Source organism: Prinia subflava, chromosome 15 (assembly GCF_021018805.1).
Source record: "Prinia subflava isolate CZ2003 ecotype Zambia chromosome 15, Cam_Psub_1.2, whole genome shotgun sequence".
NCBI lineage: Eukaryota > Metazoa > Chordata > Aves > Passeriformes > Cisticolidae > Prinia > Prinia subflava.
In genome coordinates this window covers 3,674,658-3,693,272 of record NC_086261.1, presented here as the reverse complement: position 1 = coordinate 3,693,272, position 18,615 = coordinate 3,674,658, and the positions used below count along the sequence as shown (strand labels likewise).

Genomic DNA, 18,615 nt, shown 5'->3' with positions numbered 1-18,615 from the left:
TTGGGAGAGCTTGTCCCCCCTGAGCTTGATCTCTGCCCAGCAAAGGCAGAGCAGGCCCCACGTGAGCCTACCTGAGGGCATCGTTCTGGCAAACACGAAGTTGGACGCGCTGCAGCCGAGCGTGTCGGCCTCGTGGTTGCAGCTGTGGATGTCGATGCGGTACAGAGTGAAGGGCTGGAGATGGGAGATGACAGTTCTCTCCTTGCCATCCACCTTGGTCTCAAAGAAGGGATACTCCACCTCGCTCTCCTCCGCGTCGGAGGCGTTGGTGAAGTGGTCGCTCCCGGTCGCGTTCCTGCTCCGAGTGGCCAGGGTGGCGTTGGCGATTCGGAACACGTCCCTCCGCTTCCTGTCGGGCCTGAGGAGCAGACACAGGACAGAGAAGGGCTCTTTAGAGAAAACCCACTTCTTCTCCAGCTTTGGGAAAACTGTGCCAAACACCCCAGCGAAACAGACAACAGCTAATAAAAAGCTAAATAAAGGAAACTGCAAAACAAGGGAAAACTTTCCCTCAATCTGAACCTGCCAATGTGAACACATCTCATTTCTCTCTCCTTTAGTCAGGAATCAACCAAAACTCTGAAGCTTACACTGAGCTCCAAGATGAATGTGCAAGCTTCTGACCTCACACAATAAACCAACCAGCAATGAACAGCTTCACCATTACTCAACAAGCATCCTGGATTTGTGTTTCATGACAGTAATGTTGACACTTAAAATAGAAATCAGATGCTAAAGGTTGAAGAGGTTAGGGGGGGGAAATAGTTTTGAAGTTTGCTGGATTAGCAAAGGAAGCTGAGCCTACTGAGAGTTAGCTTTGCAGTTGTGATGAAATTAGAACGTATTGCACTGAGAGGAGAAACCTTGGAAGGCAGCTGAAGGCCATGAAGGTTCACCACCATTCGGGTGGTCATCTCTGTATCTCTGCTTCTCTCACCCAAACAAAAGCTCTGCAAAGGAACCATCCTCCTGTGCAAGAAAACTCAGCACTCATATTGTGTACAGGCAAAAGTTCAATGAGCAGTTTTACCTTGCAGGCATCTGGGTGAAATTTAAGCAGAGTTAAAAAGTTGAGGATTTACAGCCAAGCCATTGCTTTCTCAAGCCCGGGGAACTGCTGTAGTGGACAGTCCCAAGTGACAGGACAAGGATCAAGGCACTCTTAGAACCCCATGGATCACGTAACCAACACCCTGTGGCCATACACTGGACCTGTCCCTTGGTCCTGGCCCAGATCTGAGACTGTTCTGCACAGGAGCACCAAGTGCACAGGGCAGTCTGGCTCTGCTGCTCCTGCTCCTTTGTCTCCAGGGGCTGCAGGAATGCTCACGCCTGGAAAGCAACGCCCCAGGGGAGGTAAAGGACAAAGTAAGAAGAGTCACACTACAAAACCAGTTTGGGCTTGAATCCTGTCCCTGGAATCACTTCACCACTGCCCATGGAACACATGGCCAGTGCAACAGGTACCAGGGGCATGAGGTCCAACAGCTCCACCAGAGAGCAAGTTACAAACCAGGCAAATGAGGCCTCCCTCGAGCACACAACAGGAGGAAAGATGACTCAACAGGAGAACTTAATTCACTGTCAAATATATCATCTGAGTACATGCAGCAACAGAGCAGCCTGCTGCAGAGAGAGCCAAGAACAGGCTCACTCAGTTTTGAAACCTTCTGGCAGAGGCTGGATGAATTTTTTCTTTAGGAGTTCACTACAAAAATTTCCAAAATCCCTTTACTATGTCGTGAGTAGTCGTTTTGACACTCTAACCACCATGTAAACCACGTCACAGAAATAAACACAGACAAGAAAGAATTTCCTAAGTTAGCAACAAATTGTTCAAACCAACATACAAGTGAATATCTTGTCAGTTGAGGCAATTTCATTGGATATAAGCATTTGTGCCTTGTCTACACTGGTATCCATGGAAGTTACTGAACCTATTCACCCTGCTTACAATGTGTATTGATTTACTGCTTTAGCTCAGTGGAATGAACAAACTTCTCATCAGGAAAAAGTTGGATGCCTAGCCCTGAACTGATGAACATTTGCGCAGATTCTGTGCTTAAAGCAGTGAAAACAAAAAGTTCATTTTCAGTCAACCACAAAAGCCTGTGCCAATACAAGGACCCAAAAGGCCTGACTTCATCACTGCTTTTATGGGATGCATGGATCCTCCACACTTTGGTGGTATCTGTGGGAGGTGGGGAGTACAGCCCTTGCTTGTCTTTGGAGAAAATGATAAAGGAACACAAAACTTGTTGGTGAAAGTAACAGTTGTGTCAGGAAGAGCAAAGAGTTGCAGGACACGGCAAACGTAATTGAAACATCATGAGATTTGACATCAGTTCTTTTCAGCCAAGCAGCTTCCTGCATTCATGAAATGCAGAGATAAAGGCAAAAAACATGCATCCAAGGAAGTAAGGAGAAGTCTAGACATAAAAACTTAAAAAATCATTTATTCCATTAAGGGAGAGGAAGGAAAAGAAATGCATGGGCAAAACTGAAAACAACATTTTGAAAAATTAAATCAAATCAAAAAGACTAAAAAAACTTGGGCTATTTAACAGCAAAGCTCACTCTTCTTCTGCTTCGTGGCAATTTTAATGTTACTGCTCAGACTACACACAGAGCCTGTCCCATCCTGCTCATTAGAGAAACAAAAACCTTGAAGAAGGAACTCATTCTCCTCTGGTAGTGAGCGTCTCTTCAAGACTAAGCACAGCCCTGTTTGAAATTCACCATGGCACTAATACACATGGGGTCATCCAGAAGTTGCACAAGAGATTAGATCAACAGACTTCTTAAATAATCTTAAAACCCAGTCAAATACTTTCATGCTGTATTACATGCTGCAACTCTTTCATAATAACCTGGAGACAGGTAGAACACTGGAAACAAATACTACTATTGAGGCTTGCATTAACACATTAATTAGCTTCTCCCTTGGGAACGAGAGAAAAAAAACTGGACATCAAGTAACAAGCTGCTTAGATTTGTCCCATGGAGATGTCTCACCAGCTCATAAACTTTAATTTCCCTGACATACAGTCTCTTAAAAGTTGCTTGGCTATGCAGCTATTGCTGAGCATTGTCCCTTATCTGCCCCTGCTGCTACAAAACACTCTAATGGCAGTAATTTAAGAGAAAAGGATAAGCTTTCAGGAAATTCTCTGTGAAGTGATCAATTTATTTGTTACTGAGTTCAAGGTTCCATGAGTTTTCTTGGAGGGTGGCAGGATGCGAGAAAATTTGGGAGAAGACAAGACATTCTGAATTACAAATGTTTGGGGGAAAATAAGAAAATCTTTGCAACAGACCATGAGGTAGTTTAGACTTGACACATGGCTTTCAAAACTCTCTGCTGTGCAATTTCACCAAGTCCAAAATCAGATCTTGTGATTTTCCATGGCTCAGGTTTGACATCATGATCAGACATGGAGGCTGCAACTTCCTGTACCTGATCCTGGCTGCTTCTCCTCACCACTGGGGAAACACTGCAAAATGCTCAGTGTGACCCAAACACAGCTCAGGTGAGATACTCCACACCTCCCAAGACAGGCAGGATTTAGTGCCTCATTTTTTGGATAGAGCTAAGAAGCACTGAGAATATCAAAGTCTCAACCCCAACAAGTCAATCCAACACATCCTTGAATAAAGGTTCAAAAAATCACAATGGAGAATTAGATGAAACAGCATCAATGAGCAGCAATGCCACACTTTGGTGTTCCCAAACCCAGGATTTGACCATGGGCTTCCCCTGCCAGAAGGGAGAATGAGACAAGGTGCACCACTGAGATCTTACAACGTATTAAATACTGTAACACAACAGCTGTACACCATGAGCCCTGCCCCAGCATCCAATCACCCAAAGTAACAACAGCTTACCTGAAAGATAAACTGGAAACTCAAAGATCAAAACCATCAATTAATTCAGTAGGATCTACTCTGTGTTGCAGCACAGAATCATTAAAATTCCACTTAACATGTAAGCATATTTATTGTGGGAGAGTGGAAATATTAAATATTTCCCTGCAGCACTGACCCAGGAAACATACAAGCCTTTTGCAAATTGTGCAGTGAGGAGAAAAAAACCAACCCAGTTTCAATTCTGTGAAGTGACTGTGCCCTTAATTTCAAAGATAAATCTTCAGATTAGGAGTACAAGTACTTAAATGGTTATTTAGAGAAGAATCACATCTGAAACCCTTTGTCTGCCTCATGTTGCTCCTCTCTGAAACCCTCACAGACAACGAGCTCCTTAAGTGACTCTTCAGTCTGAAAAGAAACCATCACTGAAATCCTTGATCAATACAAGTAAGAACCCTTACTACGGGCCAGAATTGAAAGAAAGAAATGAAAATTGGCAAATAAGAGAAACTGCAAAGTAAGGCTGTGGATTGTCTCCCATGAGAGGAAAGGTAATGTTTAGTGTTTCGTGTGTTTCTGTGTGCTTTCCTGTCCAGGAAACCTCAGTTCTAGGAAATGTTAAAAGATGAGATTATCAGCCCAACTTCCAAAAAGGTGTCCAAAATCCATTACCTGGGGACAAAGATGGAGTTATGAAGGAAGTTCTCAAAGACTTTGCGGTACTCTGCTTCCTCCTTCTCCGCTTGCTTTTCTGCCTCTGTCTTGGGACAAGCACAACAAGGTCCTTTCTCTCCCCCACAGCCCTCTGGCTTGGTGGGCTCAGTGGCTTCTTCTGTATCAATGGTCCCATCAGCATATCTTCGAATTGGGACTTTATCTTGAAAGAAAAGAACAGAACAGAGCTGGTTTCCCTCTCTCCCAATCACAGATACAGCAACAATCTGTATTTATTTACCCATTCCCTCTCTTGGCTGTTATTTAGCTCTTGCCAGTGAGGAGCCCTGGCAGGCAGAGTCCCAGGCATTTCAACACAGGAGCATCCAGCTCTCCTACCTTTGGAGCAGTAATTGTGTCTGTACAGGTAACTGTCCTGAGGCTGCTGCTGCCAGCGCACGATGTAGTACGAGAGGTTCCCGTTGGGAAGAGAGGGAGGATTCCATTTCACAATCAGCTGGGATGAGGAGTTGGATGCTGAAATAACATCCAGGGGAATGGATGGCACTAGGGAAGGAAAAACGAAAGAAAAAAGAAAGGTATTTCAATCTAGAGCACTCCACAATGCATTTACATACAAACTTTTGAGTGAATCCCAATGCATTTCTATACTGCAAGGAAAAACACCACCTTACTCCAAAGAAAGGATTTCCTACTTATGCCAGCAGCTGAAGCTTCAACTGCAACCAACTCCCAACCCAAAGTTGTACTTTAATTTAATCTTTACAATGGAACAAAGCCTGAAATTCCAACTCCAAGAAGCTCCCATAGTTCCTAATGAAAGTAGTATCTGAAAAAAAAGTTATAATTCAAATTTTAATACTATTATAATTAGTGAACCTGCTAGCATTATGCACATCATCTGCACATAAATTTTATTTCTGTATTGACGACAGAATGTGCATAATAATGCACTAATCACACCTGCAGCATTATCAACCTCTCATCCCAGAGCCCAGCATCTCACCTGCAGCATTGGTTCGAATATATATAATTTCACTTTTTGCTCCATGAATATGATGATTTTCCATCATTGTGAGGGTAACAGCCTTGACATAAATGGCATATTGAGTCCAAGGTTTCAACCCCTGCAGCAGAATTCCAGGATTGTTCTCTTTGTTTGGTGGCAGGTCAACATCAACCATGTTCCAGCTATTGGAGCCACACGCATCTTGCCCGTCGTACTCTGTCACATTTTTGAATGGTCTGAAATAGTCAAAGAAAAAAGTAGAACAAATAGTTATTTTCTCCTAAAGATTGTCATGTATGTATGAGAGTGTCTCACTTCAAAGTTGTTCAATGAAACAAATAAAGCTTGCTTGCTTTCCACAGCAGAATATACTAGAAAAAGAAACCCAACAAACTTGCATTTCCAAGCAGTACAAAATTCAGAGTTCAGTTTTAGTCATGAGCAATAAAGCACCATTCTCCATGAAAACACTATATTTATCTGTATTTTTTACACAAAACAGGCAGTGAAATGCTTCAGACAGACTTTAAATAAACACACATCAAACAGAAGCAACTGAAAAAACTTACTGATAGGGGCCAAGCTTTTTACCATAAAGATCCCAAAGTTCCAAGACTGGCCTTGACCATTCCAATGGGCTTTTTACTCTTATTTCCACACAATACAAACACACATACAGTTCTACTTTTCAGAAGTTGTAACACTGGTGCAAGAGCACACAAACTCTTGTTGTTAATATCTGTACACTTGCCAGCACTGGCTTCATTGTAGAATGTCACAATGATCTTTTTCAAGTGATGCTGGACATGAACCATTTGTGCTTCCATGTCCCATGTCTTTTCTCCATGTATCATTACCAGCATTCCAAACCTCTCTTTCACACCTCCAGACTGCTTGGAGAGTTATTTTTGTACCCATTTGGTTTCTTTTATTATATTAAATCTGAGCCATTACAAGGATATGCAAAGGCATATCCCAAGTAATTTGGATTTCTCCAGTAACTGCCTCACACTTTCAAGAGATACTAATGCAGGAAATGACCACAACTTAATAGTCTAAATAACCCCAAACCCCGAGCAGACAACTCATCCAGGTGGCAGGGCAAAAACTCTTGACCTGGGATGCTCTCTATTCAGTACTTTGACTAGAGAAAGAAAACATCTCATTAAACATGATGACTTGGGAGGAGCTCCAGATCACACCCCTTGAGAAGAGCCAAGCCATCCACTTTCTCTTTTTTCAAATTTGACACTTCCTGATGGATTTGCAATCCATTTGTAGGACTCATTGAAACCAATCCTCTTTTAAAAGGAGGTTTGTGCCCCACCAAGGAAAGAATCAGAACAAAATCAGGAGTTCAGGATGAAATACACAAACTGGGTGAGCCATCCTGCAGGAGGAACAGAATCTTCTGCTCTCCCTTGGGCTGGTTCATCTCTGACATCTACTTACGCCTCTTTGTAGTAAACAGTGAAGCTGATGAGGTCTCTGTAATCTGGAGGGCGATACCGCTCCCATGTCAGTTTAATCCGATTCTTGAGCGTCGTGTTGGAAACAAAATGCAGGATTTTGCTTTCACCTGCAATACAAAAGGACAGGACATGCCAGAGTTGGCATCACATCACCTCTCAGTGTTTTGTGTTTCTTAGATGTCAGTTTTAGCTAAGGAGCCTTTCCAGTAGCACCTACGACACCACAGGACACCAACATCCTTTGTCCCTGCAGAGCTTCCTCTTTCCTCCTACTACACCTGAGAGCTTACAGGTAAGCAGTGACCTTGGCAATCAGTTTAAAACATGCTTGAGCCACTTGTTATTCATATTTTTGAAGCAGATTTTCTTTTGATGCATCATCAGAAAGCTCTTGAAAGCTACTGCAGGCTGTCCCTGGGCGAGCAGTGGAAGCGCTGTTCATCCACAGGACTGTCTGGAAGCGCTGAATTCATCACCCGGCTCCGAGGCACGCGCGGAGCCGTCACCGCCCTCCGTGTGCTCACTCTCCAGGACAACTTTTGACAACTACCATTTGTTCTTCTGGAGACTGAACAACACGGAAAAGACAAAGGAGTTTACATTCCTATTCATCAGAGGCTGGACCAAGAACTCCAAAACCCAGTTCATATGCGGCACAGCCATTTGATGGCAGCAGCTTCCAGCTACTCTTCTGAACAGACCTGGATGGAAGCCCACAGCTTTGAAATGAATGGCTTCCCACTACCAACTCACTGAGCTTTCCAACCCAAAACAAAATAGCATTTTAAAAACTTAATTCTTGGATGAAGAAATTGTGTTCTGTCAACTGTGAGCTAGCTTCTAATGCTCCACAGAAGCTCTGAAAATAAAGAGGTTTTCACCCTCGTGTACACTGGCACTGTTGGTGCTATCTTTGCAAAGGCAGTTGAGCTTTTGTTGATTCTTCTGCCCTTCTCAGAGTCAGAAAGCTTTCTGTACTGGTTTCTTAAAAAAGCAGGCAGCAGCTGGCACTGGCCTCAGTGGTAGTAAGGCCTGGCTGTGTGTCTGTAACTCCTCCAGGACTGCAAGGCTTTGCTCTATTGAATGTGCAAAGAATGGAGGGTGCTTACAACAAGGGTCGGGGCCATCTGCGTGTCTGCATTGCGCCCAAAGAGAAATTCAGCAGATTACGTGTCCTAGTTTTGTAGGCACCGTCCACAACAAGGGGTCTTGACTTTTACACAAGGCACATTTTAGTTTACTCAGCTCCAAAACACCACAAACTGACCAAGGGAAAAACGCATTGACATTTTTAAGGGTTTGAGGTGAAAACTTGTAGGTATTCCTAATTACTAGAAGAGAGATTATTTTTAAACATACTGTTACACCTGGAGACCTCATGTGCAGACCACCAAAGCCAAGAGAGGACACTTCAATAACTCTGACCATTGCAGAATCCAGAATTAAATGCAGATACACTCAGGCTTAAGAATACTGCAGAATACTAAAAAGTATTCTCAATTCAAAAGCAAGTGATTTGAAAACGAAGCAGAGTTTGAAACAAGCATTTCTAGCAACCAGGTACAATATTTGGCAGGAGTTTAAATGAAGCTGAATGTAACAGACACAGTTTTGTTTTGGTGTCTATGGAATTGTTATTCAGCAGCTTCCTTAATATCAAGAAAGAGTAAGTATCAGAGAGAGGAAAACACCTATGATGATGCACAGTTACAAAGGAGACTGAGAAATTGCTCCTTGATACACCAAACTACTGGATTTCTTTTCTCATTTCCCAGGTATGCTCCTATTGTTCTCTGCTGCTGCTGCCACAGAACAGGGGATTTGGGAAGAAGTCATCTTCTACAAGTGGGTTTTACAGATGAGATAGGGACTATGTAACCCCATCGTTTCCCACTCATGCAAAGGTACCTTCACAGCTACAGTTTAAAGCCTGAACAAGCAGAAGGGCTGAAAGCCTCCTGCAAATCCTAAACTCTAGATATTGCAATGGTCAGCAACATGTCAGCATGTTGGGTTTGCTCTTGTGACACCCTCCTGTGCAGCTGGCATTGAGATTTTTTGATTTGTTTACTTACAAGAGGCTCTCTCCCCATTGTTCCTTGGATTTATATCTCCTTTGCTCTGTCGTCCCTTGGTTCCTGAAACTTCCTCCATTCGGTAAATCTCAGAAACACACAGTTTAGGATTAAATGCAAAGTACATTTTCCCCTCACTGATTGTCAGGTTATGATGGTTCCAGTCCCACAGTTGCTGAAGATTGTGGTTGTCAAGCACATAGAAGGAATAATTCCTAGAAGGAAGTTTTTGAAGAGAAAATACTTGTTTTAATTCACAGCCCATTTCAACAAAGAATACCTTAACATAAGAAAACTTAATATAAGAAACACTGTGTTTGTTCCTTTGTACTTTAAACTGGTGTTCAGCAAAGGGCTTTCTTCTCTCCCATGGAGCAAGTTAATCCTGAATGTTTGGGGGGCAGGGAAATGAGTGTGACACAGGACTCCAAAAGTGACACCACACCATCTAAATCCCACTCCAACATGTGTTTTAAGAGTTGCAGAGGAGCTGCTATAAGGAACATATAAATTCATGTCCTCTGACCAGCAGGTCCCTACACTGCATTTTCCATTTGGTGGTAAATGGGAAGCAGTAACCTTGGATACTTTATGGAAGGAAAAGCCTTCTGGAGTTCTGACAATAAAACAGTTGTTAACACAGCTCTTGCTTATGTTTACAAAAGCAGCTCTAAGAGTTTGCATAGTGAGGTTTCCTTGCCTCTCTGCTCTACCTCCTGGCCCAATAAAGGTTGCCTGCATTGTGCCAAGTACAGTTGCACCTGTACATTGAAACCCAAGAGCAAACAGTTGTACTGACTGCACAGGATGCACACTGCAGAGCACAGAGCGAAACACAGGCAGCTGTGCTGAGCCTACTGCTAAGCCCAGCCCTGGAATAACATCCTTCATTTCCACAGATACTGTATACAAAGTTGTATGCAAAAGGCCTACTAAGTATTATCAAGAAATTCCTGGTACTACTCAATTGGGCTGAATCGTGAAAAAAAACCACACGTGCAACAGAAGCAAGACTGCAGGCTCTACATCAGCTGCAGGACACCACCTGCAAGGACACTGACACTGTGGGATAGCAGGGACAGGAATGCACCACTGGGAAATGAGATCAAGCTCTGTGTAGCTGATGAACCTAAATCAAGCTAACCCACCATGGCAGCATTTATTTCATTCTGGTGAGAAGTTCCCCCATCATTAACTACATTACACAAAATCCACCATTAACACAATGAGGCCCATCTTACATTGCTAAGCCCTTGTCAACAGACCCAGACTGGGCTTTTTACAAACCCTTCTGACTACACAGCTTCTGCAGGGAAATGTGGCAAACAAAGCACAGGGCTCATAGAAAGTTGCCATATTATCAATTTATGGTTTTCCATCAATTATTCCATTTAAAATTTAGTATTAATTCTTCCCTCACTCAAACTGAAACAAAAACTGCATTCTGGCTCCAATCTGCACAGATTTGCCATTTCTTGTAATGCAGAGTGTATTTTCAGAATAATTCCATTTCCATTTCTATTTCCACCTGTCCCCTAATTACCTAGGACTCGATTTCTAATGAAGCTGACATACCTAGTTCTGCCCAAGTAATTGTTCAGGCTCAGTTCTTCCTTGTTGGGTGCCTACTTCCACCTAGGCATTTTTGGACATGTTATTTAGACTGTGGTAATGCCTAAATTATGCCAGGCGTTTTCCAAGCAAAGAGACTGCCCCTGTATGTAACTGCAGTCATTTCCTAACATAGGGGAATTTTAGCACAAGCAGCTCTTTACTATAAATCTATTTTACCTCCCCAGTCAGCCCTGTTTTCTTCTCCAAAGCTGCATCTATTTACTCTCCTCTACTTGGGAATCTGACTGATAATCCTCCAGTTTCCCCTCGGTTCAGCTCTGTTTGCTGACAGACAAGGTACCATGAACGTAATTACTACCTGGGCACAAAGCTAAACTCAGATCCAAGGAGGTCGAGGCAGAGAGGGGAGAGAAGCACAGACAAGTCGATAACCGGAGTGTCTGTGAGGGCACGGAGCGGCCGAACGTGCCCGAGCTCAGCACTGACAATCCCATGGGATTTGCAGGTGGAAAAAAGCTTCTCCACAGAGCCAGTGCTCCTCCTGAGCTCACAGCGTGCTCTGCAAGGGCAGCAGGGAGAGCTGCCCTGCACTCACTGTCAGATGCAGGAATTTTAAGAATTTAAAGCTGACCAAAGACTAGCCGGAGAGAAAGAGGGAGGCTGTGAAGAATCCCTGGTGTTTTACCTTTATACAGTCAGGGCAGATGTCAGACATAAGCAACATTTCCAATGACCCTCACACTACCTTTTCAATTTAATTCTACAATTAAATTCCACAATTGTGCCTTCTACAATTTCTCCCAATTCTTCATTTAATAGTTCTGTCATTATGGAGGGGACTGATTTCTTCCACAGAACATTGGTTTAAACTTGGGACAGCTACTTGATTTGGGATGAGAAAGAGCAGACAGTCTGCTGAAGGACCCTCACTACTCCTCAGCATCACACACTCTGCAGGGGTAAAAACTTTTGCCTTGACAAACTTTTACCATCATAGGAAAACAGGAGTTATGTACAGCAAGGAGTATCACATGGTGAGTAATTATAGAAGCAATATAATCCACAGCAAACATTTCAAGGGATCAACTTTTCCTGACCAGTCTTTTGCATGCTCAGTAGATAATCCATGTAATGCTAACATTTCAGGGAGTTGCAAGTAATTGCAACTTGCACTGTGTTTCACTTCCAGTTGCACTCTCTGGCTAGTAAAATTCGTATTTCCTTTCAGCTGACTTCTCCACAAAACTCTTCTAAAACCCAACAGTAAAGAACTACAAAGAAATCCAATTGTTTCTGAAGATGCTCTTTTCTCAAAAAGCTGCAAAAAGAACAAACTAAACCACTTTATTGATATAAAAAAATCTACCTAGAAAAACCTAAAGTGAAAAACAACAGCAAAGGTACCACAAAATACTTGTAATATCCTCAAATTTAACATGCTGATCTGCACAGTAATGCAAATGAGCACTGCTGTGCAGAGGTGCTCATGAGGAGAAAAAGCGCTGCATATTAGTGGAAGAGGAGATGCTATAAATGAAAGTGAATGGTTTTTAGGAGACTTACTCTCCACAGCTTTCTATTAAGGTGAAATTACATCCACAAATACATGAACACTTACCCGTCCACCTGTTCCTCTCCCAGAATGTAGCGCAGGTTCTTCAGGAAAGACAGGGAGACCAACGCGTGGGAATGACGGATCTTCACATACCCCGTCACTGTCTCAATCAGACCCATAAAATTCTCCAGTTCTGAGGCAATGTTATCTACAGTGAGAAAAAGATAATCGTTATCGTAACAGAATTCACAGCTTTGACTAATATTCTGCTTCGTGCAGTATTAGCTCAGCAAAAGAAAATGTTTGTACTTGTTGGTTTTGAAAATGAGAGACACTGGCTTTCCTCCCCTAGAACAGTTGCCTGTGCAGCCAGATGGTTGGAGGGCAAAATAAAGCCACAGAGTAACAGTGGGAAACCAGTTTTGCTTTTCCATACTGGAACACCTGATCTTTCCATAGGCATTGCCCTCTGAAGCCAGCACCAAATGGTGAGCCAGCATTCTGGCCGGGATGAAAACGTGTAAATGTTCACACCATGAGATGGAATTGCTCTTTGGGTATGGAGCAAAGCTCAGGCAGAAAGCTCCACTGGAAAACAGAGAATGAGATTGAAGATGCAGAGGAGAGGGTATGTTCCTGGTCTGCTCTGGGCCACAGAGCATTGCTTTCCATAACCTGAAAAGCTAAAAAATGAACCAGCTGATGAAACAGCAAAGATAAAAAAGGAAGTCCTCCTGCCATGGAACATGTTCCAGACAACTCACTGAAGCTGACTTTCTATTAGAAATTATTAAAATGACTGCAGAGGAAGCTCCACTCTTCAGAACTGCCTCCTCTCTATGCACTGTCCCTGCCCAGGGCTGCAACACCCCATCCTTCACAAGCTCAAGCTTTGCTGTCCTCACCTCCAGCAACCCCCGGCCCAAGCCCATTGCCTGGTGTCACCACCCTGCCAAGGTACACCACAGCTCCAAGGAGAAGTTTTTAAGGACTTGGGAGAAGATGCTTTGGGGTGTGTTTGCTGCCATAAACACACCAAAGTCTTAACAGATGGCTGGGAAGACCAATAACCAAATACCAATGGTTGGTTCCCATACCAAATAATCAGATGCTCTTTGGCACTCCAAAATAATGCTTAAATAAAATAAAAACACTCCCACACGCTTGCCCCAGATAACTGGAACATCTCCCAGAAGGGAAGACTGTACCTGTAGCAGTAGGACCACAAATTAAAAAATTCACATGCTGCTGTAACCAAACCCTGGAACTTTCATTCAGCATGAGGTAGGGAATCAAACAGATCCCAATCTTTCAACCTTATTCATGAAACCAAAAGGGACGTTCCATAGGGACATACAAGTCCAATAAAAACTAACAGCAATTTTTACTCTGCTTTTAAGAGCTCATCAACTGTCAACACCTCCCTGGCTGATGAATCACTGCTCTGACAAATTTAATCCAGCGCTTGTTCAAGACATGTGACAGAGGTGGCCAGCTCACTAATGCTGACCATCCAGCAGCACAGTGTCAGGCTTTATAAGAGCTCTCAGCACTCTGGATTCCATGTTCTAGCAAAACACCACGCCTTGCCCTAAAAAGTGAGGATCTGCAGTCTTACAGTGCCACGTGACAAGTTATTTACCTACCCAGATGCAAGGATTTTCAACTTTTCCACCTTCTTGAGCCTTTATTACTCCTTTGGGACCACTGCTTGTCTAACTGCCTAATCCTGGTTCCTCGTCCTGCCAAAAAACCTAACAAAAATCCCAGCTTTCCCTGGGAGCTGAATACCTATTCCACCCGCGTGGGGCAGGATGGTGCTGCAGTGGGCCAAATCAAACAGGAGCCCTGCTCTGGCCGGGAAAGCAAACAGCTTGCTGAGTTTATAATGTTCTTATCATTACGCTGACGACAGAAGGAAAAATGTGAAAAGCAGCCTTATCAGGGGTTCAGAAAGAGAGGGCGATCACTTACTTCCACGCCGGATGTTGATCAGCAGATTTCCCTTGAGAATTGTGCATCCCTGCAACATTTGTGCTGACGTGACTGAGTCAATGGTCTTCGTTTTCCCATCCTCACAAATTTTGGGGCAAGGCCCCTCACAAGGGCTGCAGAACATGCTGTGAGGAAAGAGGTGGATATTGAAAATAAACAGTGATGTGCGACACTGAGTCTACAGACTGCTTTGAGCTGAATTTTGGAAGATATTTCCCTCTAAAGCTTAGGCAAATCCTCCAGGCCAGAATGAAAATTGCCATGCTTGCTCAGGATACACTTGCCTGATGCACTCCAGAGAAGCTGGAGCACTGTACCTCCTCCAGGGCCTGAATGGATCCATACCCACGGGCTGCCAGCTTCTGGAAGGCTCTGTGGTCCTTCCAAAGTCAAAGGCACTTCAGGTAAAACCCAGTGCCCTTGCAACTGTACATTGACTCCAACTGAATGGTTCCCAGGAACCCCTCTCCTCTCATTTACAAAGGCAGCCTCAGAGTGCAGGGAGGTTTCGTGCTAATCCAGGCCCAACCTCACCAAATAGGCCAGCCAAGAACTGGAGATGGGAAAATACTGTTCACATTCTTATAAAGTTGTCTGTGTCCATGTTCATAAACCAATATTTAAAGCTCAGCACTAGGGAATTCCATGCTCCTGGCCATTTAACTCAGAAACACAACTGTGGGGGCTCACAGTCAGGAGGGATGTGGAGAAAGTGAGCAGTCAGTTAGTCACTACTTCTTACAGCTTAAGAGGCATTAAAGCAACAAGTTTAAGGAAACAGAAGATTGTGTCTTGATGCAAGCACAACTAATGGGGCAACAGAAATGGGGAGAGGAAGCCCAGAAGTCTCAGCGGGTTCAAAATGGGTGATACAGACAGAACATCAAGAAAGACACAGCCCCAAAGTCAGGGAAATCAGATTGCCAGAAGCTGGGAGGCAACACTGAAACACAGGCTCATTTCTGCTTCTGACACTCACAGGCACTCAGAAGCATTTTTAGCAGCCAAACTCAAAAAACAAGAACTCAGGGTAGACCAGCCTTTGGCTGCAGGAGCTTTTTAAAGGGCTCCATGTTATATTCCCTGCGTATTCATCTCCAAGTTGGACACCTCACGTGTGCACAACACAGGCCCTCTGATCACTCCTCCTGGTAAATGTCTTTCCCGATTCAAGGTAAATTTTATTTTCCAATTTATTCTACCATTTTACTTGGTATTTCATGATTACTTACATCACCTAATCTCACTACAGAGAGGAAAAATAAAAATTGAAAAAATCCAAACCCAGCTCCAAAGACAAAGGCCTTTGCAGACAACACTGATGGACAGGGGCTTACTATTTATTTTTTTACAAGGAAAGTGAACCCACTTTCTTCTCAGGCTTAAAGAAACATGTAAATTGATAACAGTTTTCCATGGATAAACCATAACAGAAAGAAGCTCCTTTTTTAAGCAGTAAGCTCCTATTTCAAAATCCTGCTCTATAACATGCCACAAACCACTAAAAGCTGCAGACACAAGAAAGAGGCTTCAACTATATGTACAAAGAATGCTGGAAATGCTTTCCATTTGCAACTATTTGTTAACAGCACCTCTGGGGAACAGAACATTCACTAGCCTTGAGTTACAGCTCCTTTCAATCTCTGCAGAGAGCACATCATCGAGATAAGACAGGATGGCTGCGCACTCCAGCGTAAGCAGCTCAAACAGCTGCTACTACAAGCTCCAGGAGATAACAAAAGCTGCATTTCTCAGGTGAATATCTGGATTTGGGCAAAGGCTGTGTTAAGTTGCTTGTATCCAAATGCCAACTGGAGACTGCTTGGAACGGATGGATGACATGTACACAGAGGCACACAACTGCTGCATCACCATGATCATCTTAGCAGAAAACACAGCAGCCTACAAAGACATCTTTTTAGCACAATACTGAAGCACTACAAATTTTAGCACACTGACTATCCTTTACTGAAAGTCCATGACTTTGAAAGGACAGTAGGCAACAAAGGCTACTTGCTTAAGCCACCGGAAATTACAAAAATCCCAAGCAAACATTGCTCTGTTACAATTAAGTAACAGGAGGAGAGCGACACTCTCACAAGAAATTATTCTGTATAATACTGTTGGCTGCTGCATTATTTTTGTCACCATCTAGATGATTACTTCCTCCTAAAAGACCATTGTTATCTCCTGGAAATAGTGAAAAAAGGGAAATTAAATTAAATACACTGAAGAATACATGTGTCTAAAATGCAGGCACACATAAAGCAAATAATACACATGGCAAGGTAACTCCTATGGTTCGTTCTGTGTGATAATGATCATCAGCCAACTCCAACCCTGGGCCTCCCTTTGTTCTTGGGCTTCACTTTTGTTTTGTTACTCTCAGCTTGAAGAGCTGGTTCTGCATTGCATGAACCCTTCTGAAGAACCAGAGCCCACTGATGCTGCACAGGACCACACGCACCCATCACGTGGATTCATTGTGGAAAAGTCAAAGTCAGCTTCTGCCACGTAATCCCCCACTGAAACTCCCGTCCTGTGCCCTCCTCTCTCCCCCAATTACCCTGCACCCCAAGCTGCCCCTGGACAGGGAGTGACAAACCCACACAGGACCAGAGGCGGAGGCCGCGTTACCTTTGGCTGCCGTTGCGGATGAAGCCCGAGGGACACTCGGCCATGCACTCGTCGTTGTGGATCACGAACCTCTCGTACTCGCTGGCGTCCGTGGCGGGGACCTTGGAGCAGAACTCCCTGGTGACGCAGCGCCAGCCCTCGAACTTGTAGGTGTTGGGCGGGCAGGTGGGCAGGCACACGCCCTCGTAGTAGTAGTTGCGGCAGGCCACGCACGCCGTGTTGTTGTCGGGCGCCGTGCAGCTCCCCAGGCACTCGGGGTGGCAACACTCGTTTTGGTCTGTGCAGGCTCGCTTCCCGCACGAGCTGGGGCACACTGTGGGACACAAAACAAGGGAGAGTGAGCAACACCTGCTGAGGTGAGTGGCACTGAAGGAGAAACTCTGCTCTGTGCAGCCCTGTGGTGGTTCACTCCCTGCGCTCTAGAGCATCTCTGAAAAAAAAAACCTAAACAAACTCACTACTGCAAAAAATTCTGGTTTTCTCAGCTTTAGTTGCCTGAAAGTATCTTTTTCTCAGATCAAATTTATGGCATGAACCAAGTAAGTAATAAAGAAAACTGCTGAAAGCAAGATCAACATAAGGATAATGGAAACAGGCAGTACTGGAACCTATTCCATAGCCCTAGTATTATGGACTTTTTTTTTTTTGGCATGCTGACTTATTGTCTTTCTAAGCATTTCTTGCCTTTCCTATTTGTACTTCAAATTGGTCTTTTATTGGCAAGAAAACAAGCTTCCTTCAAAACAACTTAATTACACTTGTAGAAGGAAGCCCTGCTCTACTGCAGCACACATGGTTGGGTGACCCCAGCGTAGCATCCCAATGTTGCTTATGTGTGCAAAATGCGGTTTAATAAAGTATCAAATCATCATCCACATCAAATACCAAGGAATTACGGAGCTACTAGTTTCCCCTGAAGAGCATAACAGAATTCTGCCTTATCCTCAAATTCTGGGTTCAGAGAACAAAATATGAAAGGGAGGGGAAAAAAAAAACGGGGTGCAAATTTATGGAGACATTCGTTTTATGTGAAAGCATTTCAGCTTGGAAGACACGAACAAAGAGCAGAATCCTCAGCAGCCAAGCTCACCACTGCTAGATCAAAAGAAGTGGCAGCATTATATTTATGTAACAACAGCATTTTGATTACAGCACTCTATGGCCTTTTAGCCACAGGAGCTGTGTGCCAGAGGCTCTGGAAACACACAGATTGCAAATCTGGTTTGCATTAAGTAACTGTTTGCCACTTTCTAACTTAGCTAGAACACTGTATCAGTAACAACAGCAGAAAACTGGATTTCAGTGGTGCCACTACAGAGAGGTCCAAGTGGAGCACCACGGACATTTAAACTGAATGATTCCAGCAGAGCAGAGAATCAGGAGAGGAGAGACCATGGAAGCAGCTGATGAAACTCCACACAAGTTGTGCATTGTGATTTATCTCTTTGCAGCTATGGTGTTGTTTTAATGCAGGACTAAACATCATAAAATTTTAATTCCCTCCTCCTCCCATAATGAAGTCCAGGCTTTTCAGTTTTTATAATCCCATTCAGCAGAACTCCACCATCCTGACACAGGATAAAATTCTCAAGACTGCTATTAAGCAATAATAATAACAGTAACAACAACAAAAACAATCAGTCCCCCACAGAAACAAACCAAAACCCACAAAAAACCCCATTGCTCATAGCTCTGCATCCAGGATGTTGACCTCTTACACTGACTTTGACTATAAAGAGCCATTTTTTGGCAGCT

The 18,615-nt window shown here is 43.7% G+C and overlaps 1 protein-coding gene across 2 annotated transcripts in view; it reads right to left on the bottom strand.

Annotated features, from left to right (window-relative positions):
- IGF1R (insulin like growth factor 1 receptor) overlaps positions 1-18,615 on the bottom strand; it is a 169,204-nt gene that overhangs the window by 26,157 nt on the left and 124,432 nt on the right. For both annotated transcript variants that reach the window (XM_063412802.1, XM_063412803.1), the window contains exons 3-11: positions 16,861-17,173; positions 14,203-14,348; positions 12,292-12,436; positions 9,099-9,313; positions 7,004-7,130; positions 5,549-5,787; positions 4,921-5,088; positions 4,540-4,744; positions 72-358 (exon numbers count right to left, since the gene is read on the bottom strand). In XM_063412802.1, coding sequence (XP_063268872.1) covers positions 72-358; positions 4,540-4,744; positions 4,921-5,088; positions 5,549-5,787; positions 7,004-7,130; positions 9,099-9,313; positions 12,292-12,436; positions 14,203-14,348; positions 16,861-17,173 — 1,845 coding nt within the window. The remainder of the gene's footprint in view (positions 1-71; positions 359-4,539; positions 4,745-4,920; positions 5,089-5,548; positions 5,788-7,003; positions 7,131-9,098; positions 9,314-12,291; positions 12,437-14,202; positions 14,349-16,860; positions 17,174-18,615) is intronic.